This window comes from Octodon degus, unplaced genomic scaffold, assembly GCF_000260255.1.
Source record: "Octodon degus isolate 3935 unplaced genomic scaffold, OctDeg1.0 scaffold00315, whole genome shotgun sequence".
Lineage (NCBI taxonomy): Eukaryota > Metazoa > Chordata > Mammalia > Rodentia > Octodontidae > Octodon > Octodon degus.
Genome location: NW_004524891.1, coordinates 1,109,895 through 1,115,068, shown reverse-complemented (window position 1 = coordinate 1,115,068; position 5,174 = coordinate 1,109,895). Strand labels below are relative to the sequence as shown.

The 5,174-nt window shown below is 51.3% G+C and overlaps 1 protein-coding gene and 1 pseudogene across 1 annotated transcript; one reads left to right on the top strand and one right to left on the bottom strand.

The window, feature by feature from the left end:
• The window catches only part of LOC101583891, a 2,357-nt pseudogene extending 1,141 nt beyond the window's left edge, over positions 1–1,216 (top strand).
• A 647-nt stretch (positions 1,217–1,863) lies between these two features.
• On the bottom strand, positions 1,864–5,105 carry Atp6v0b (ATPase H+ transporting V0 subunit b). Its single transcript, XM_004647625.3, has 8 exons — positions 4,938–5,105; positions 4,228–4,276; positions 3,975–4,058; positions 3,770–3,847; positions 3,403–3,472; positions 3,233–3,284; positions 2,827–3,017; positions 1,864–2,162 (listed from the first exon to the last, which is right to left on the bottom strand). Exons 1-8 carry the CDS (start codon positions 5,002–5,004, stop codon positions 2,136–2,138), a joined length of 618 nt encoding a protein of 205 aa, XP_004647682.1. The 5' UTR covers positions 5,005–5,105; the 3' UTR covers positions 1,864–2,135.
• Between the last annotated feature and the right edge of the window lie 69 nt (positions 5,106–5,174).

Below are 5,174 nucleotides of genomic sequence, written 5' to 3'. Positions count from 1 at the left end.
GCGCCCGCGCGCGCGTCCCCGCGGTCCCCGCCCCCAGCGCGCCCGCACGCGTGCCGCGAGCCCTCCCACGCCGACCCTGCCCGAGACTGACCGACAGAGGCCCAGCCCAGTGGCAGCAGCACCGAGGCCTGGAACCTGGGAGGGGCGCAGGGGTCCGTCAGGGTCCTCTAAGAGCTTGGCTCAGAGATCAGACCCAGAAGAGGGTGCAGACTGGCCAACCCCCTTATTGAGAAGTGGGCACAGGGCCTGGAGATTGGGCTGACCCTGGCAGGGAACTAGGGATTTGCCAACTCAAATGGGAGCAGGATTGGGAGCAGGATTCAAGATCGTCCTCACAGGGTAAAGCATGCAAACGCACGTGTGTGTGTGTGGGGGGGGGGGGACTGTTAATCTGGGGGCTAGAGGTACTTGTGGCTTAAGGCATTTAGGTAGATTTTAAACCGAGGGATAGGAGTGGGTAGAATTTGACAGGGCCTTGGGACTGAACCACACAGCCTTGGTCTCTGGGATATGATACTAGAGCAAGATTGTGGGCTGAAAGCAGAGATAGAATGGGCTCCAGGCTGGGCCTGGTGGTGTACACCTGTAATGGTGGCACATGCCTGTACTTCTAGAACTAGGAAGGCTGAGGCAGGAGAATTGTTGCAACTTCAAGTCTAGCCTGGACTACAAAGGAAACTCCAGGCAGCCTCAACTACATAGGGAGACCTTGTCTCAAAAAAAAAAAAAAAAAAAAAAGGCCGGCAAGATAGCTCAGCAGTCTAAAGCGCCTGCTTAGGCAAATGTACAGGGACCACAGTTAGATTCCCAGCACCATATGCCTCCCAGCCCTACCCCCAGGATGGACTGAGCCTGACAATAAATAAATAAATAAATACTGGTGGTGGTAGTGGAGTGAACTGCAGGGTAGGAGCCAGAGGACAGGCATTTTGAAAGTTTCTACCGCTGTTTGACCATGTGTTGGTTGAAAGGAGCGCAGGAAACTGTCACCAAAGAAGGCATTATGCTTCCAGAAAAATCTCAAGGCAAAGTGCTGCAGGCAACTGTGGTAGCTGTGGGGTCCAGCTCTAAGGGAAAGTGTGGAGAGATCCCACCAGTTAGTGTGAAAGTTGGAGATAAAGTTCTTCTTTCAGAATATGGAGGCACCAAAGTAGTTCTAGACAAGGATTCTTTCTTGTTTAGAGATGGTGACATTCTTGGAAAATCAGTAGAGTGAAGTAAATCACTGTTGAAATGGCATCACATAGTGCTGCCCATTCCACTGAGGTTCTGCCGTCTTTCATCATGTACATAATTTCCATGTCTTTTTTATAATAAACTGATATCTAAACTAAAAAAAAAAAAAAAAGATTTAAAAAAAAAAAAAAGCTGGGCCTGGTGGGGCATGCCTGTAATTCCAGGACTTGCGAGGCTGAGGCAGAAGGATCATTGTGAGTTCGAGACCAGCCTAGGGTACCAAGTGAGCTCAAGGCCAGCCTCAACTGCACAGCAAGACCGTCTTAAAAGAAAAAAAAAAAAAAAAAGGCTCCAGGCCCAGGCCCAGGGGATGATAATGCCTTAGGGTAGAACCCAGTAGCAGCTGCCAGTCAGTATGGGCCCAGTGGATCTGGAGGACGTGTGTGTGGCTGGGTGGGTCTCAAACACAAACATATGGAGATACTTGTCAGAGATTCCCTTCAACAAAAGTGCTAGTGACTACAGGGTACTTAGCACCCAGACCTTCTAACCCATGAGCTAACTCTGTCCAGAACAGAGGTGTGTACAAACAGTAAGTTGGCAAGGGCTCAGCATGAGGTGGAAGCACAAAGTTCTGTGCCCTTCCTCTGTGAAAGGTGGCACAAACAGGCAAGAGAAGCTGCACTTACTCAGACAAATCCACATTTATTTCACAAACACTGGGAGGGTGGGTTGAGAGGGTTGGGGGACACAGGTGCACAGGTGCAGTCACTATCAGCAGCCCATTCCCCCCACTGAGGATTCAGCCCAACTGTAGCGCCTCCATGTCGACAGGGACAGGTGAATGCAGGAAGGCCCTGAACACCAAGCTCCTGAAAGGCTAAGGGGCACAGCTCCAGCTGTCCCAAGAAAAACAGCAATAAATAAGGGCAGGGCATGGCCCCACCCACACACATCATTTAGTCACCCATCTTCACTCTGGAAGTCTGAAAAAGAAGAATGGGAAAAATCAGGCAGGGACAGAGGAACAGAACAGACAGATAACAAGATGACCAGACCAGGACAGTCACACAGGGACCACTTGAGCTGGCCTATGGAAGATATGGAGAGAAATGGCATATGGACCATGCTAGACACAAGTGCTAACCCAGTCAAGAACCCTTAGTCACATTATCTTTAGGTACAAGTCACAGACTATCAGGTAAATAAGACACAATTCAGACATGCTGTCCTACTGATCAGAATGTCACAGATCTTACACATAGGCCCTGAGAGACACAGAACATCAAGACTGATGGACACAGTTAAGATCTCAAACCGGGACAAATCAAAGTTAGCACGTGTATTTCTAGAAACAGCAAACAGAAAGATAACATAAACAACATAAAATGACAAAACAGAGGAACTAATTGTTATATATATATATATACACAAAGCAACAAGGAAAAAAAAACCAAACCAAAAATGGACAAAAACGAATTCAAAGCCTTAAGGAAGAAACCAAGAGATGAGAATGAGGTGGTGGTGGAAGCTTTCTGGGGTTTCTATGACCATGGGTAGAGAAGGAGAGCAGCTGGGCTCCTCTGGACAGTGGGTAAGGATGTGTTGGAGGAATCAAGAACACAGAAGCTCCCCAGGGGGATCCAGCACCTGAAGGATTGCGACGATGACGCCAAAGAGGCCGATGGCACTGCCAAAAATTTCCACGATGAGAATCTTTACAAAGAGGCTGGGATTCTGAGCGTCAGCCAGGGCGGCCCCACTGCCCACGATGCCCACGCAGACTCCACAGAAGAGATTAGACAGACCCACTGTGAGTCCAGCCCCAAACATGGAATAGCCTAGGAAACACACAGGGGCTCAATAAGGCAAAGCCAGGAACAAGAGGTGATGAAGACAAAAGCCCAACAGGGTCTAATGGGAACAATCCCAAACCAACTCTGCAAAGCAGGCCACAGTAGCTGAGAGAATATCAAAACGAGAAGTTCAAGCTATGAGGCTGCAGGAGGGGAGGTGTGAAGCCCCAGTTTCCACGTTCACAGACACACCCACCTACCTGCATGGTAGTTTCGATGGCCAATGGCATGGGGATCAGTGGCACTGAAAGGCTAAGAGGAGCAAAAGTCATGAGCAATCACTCATTATGCACCTACCCCCTCCCCCAATCTCTTAGCAATGTGTAGACACAATGGAATGGATGTCCACCTGCACCCAGGGTTTCCTTACCTCAGCCATGTTGCTAATCACAATTGCCATGATGATGCCATAGATGGCCACAGCCTCACAGAAAATGATGCTAGTAGTAACAATGGTAGAGACAAAAGTAAGGAAGAGAGAAAAGAGATGAGAAAGAAACCAGCCTTCCTCCCCAGAGAATCCCCAGCGACCTTTCCTCAACTCCCACCTGACCCTACCAGAAGGCTGGTTAGAAGTATCTAGTTTTTGTTTGCTTATTTGAGTGTGTGAGACAGGGTCTGGCTACTTAGTTCAGACTGACTTCAACTTCATGGAGATCCTTTGTCTTCCTACTACTGGGGATACAGGATGTGCTCCCATGCTCAGCTTCACAACTAGTTTTGGCACATACACTTACCTGACCAGGTTCTTTGTCTTGATTCTAGGGGCCTTCACACCTCCACCAATGATGGAGGAGCCTGTAATATAGATGCCCCTGGTGGAAGCAAAAGGAATTAATAAGCAGAGCCCAAGCTGTCACTGCTCCTGGGATGACTAAAAACCCAGTGATACCACCTTCCATGACTCAATCTTGTTCACTGTCCCACTATCCCAGCACTCACCAGGCTGCCCCAACCACAGACAGGGAGATTGCTAGGCCAATGCCCAGGTTTGACCACATGAAAGGGGAAGTCTCAGTCAGGAACCTAGTGTGGAAACAGGGAAAACAGCAATTCAGCTTTGCCCAAAAAGGAGGCACAAAACCCTTGTCCTCCCATCCTCCCTATCCCCACCAGTTAGAGATGCTGCAACAGATTCCATAGCTCTCAAATGTCCATGTCCTAGACAGCAGCTCCTAGTAGAGCCCTCTCTTACCATGCCACATCAAAACGGAAGCCCAAGTCAAAAATGGTGTAGCAGATTCCTGCAGCAGTGGAAAAAAAAAAAAAAAGTTACACTGGCTGCTCTATAACAAGCTCTTCAGCCTAGAGAAGTACAGCCTAGCTCATGGCCCACGTACATCCAAGTCAAGGGACAGTCGTCAGGATGCCCCAACCCTGCTTCGCTTCCATTTTCTGTCACTTTCAGGCCTCTCCCCTCAATGACACCATGACCCAAGCCCTTCCAAGAGCATGCCCCAGCAGGCCTAAATATCCTAGAGAAAAGGAGGGAGGGTGCAGGCGTTCCTTCCAGGACCCGCCGGATCCTGCTGGCCCAGTCCAAGCCGCTGTTTACCCAACAAGCTGTGAATGGGGAAGGGCAAAACGAAGGGAAGGAGGAAACAGAGCTGCGGGCTCGTGACCCACGCAGGCCGGAAGAGAGCAGGCAGGGACGACAGCGGGGAGATGGCGGTAAAGCAAGAGGCTAGCGCTGCTGTCGCGCTCCCCGCTACGGCCGCCCGCACTCCTGCTCAAGCAGCTGGGGCCTCTTTGGTCGGAATTAAAGGCCTCAAGAGACAGAGAGCAAGTCAGTGGCCTGGGCAGAGGCCCGGTACTCCTGCTGGACCTTTCCCCGAGGGGGCTCTTGCTCGGAGAGCTCGGGCTCCGATACTGCGCGCGCGCCCGCCCGCCCGGGCCCGGCCTCACCCACGACGACCATGCAGGCCCAGAAGGCCACGAAGACCCCGGAGTACAGCAGCGCTAGCCCCGTCATGGCGGCGACGGCGGCGGGGATCGGATCGGCGGGACACAGCCAAACCGCGTCCCTACGTCCACCGTCCGCCCCGCAGTCTGTCTACCCGCCCCGCAGGGTCACCTGATGTACCCACGTGACGCTCCAGCCCCACGTGACGCTGCTGCCCCACGGAGCATTGTGGTAGTTGT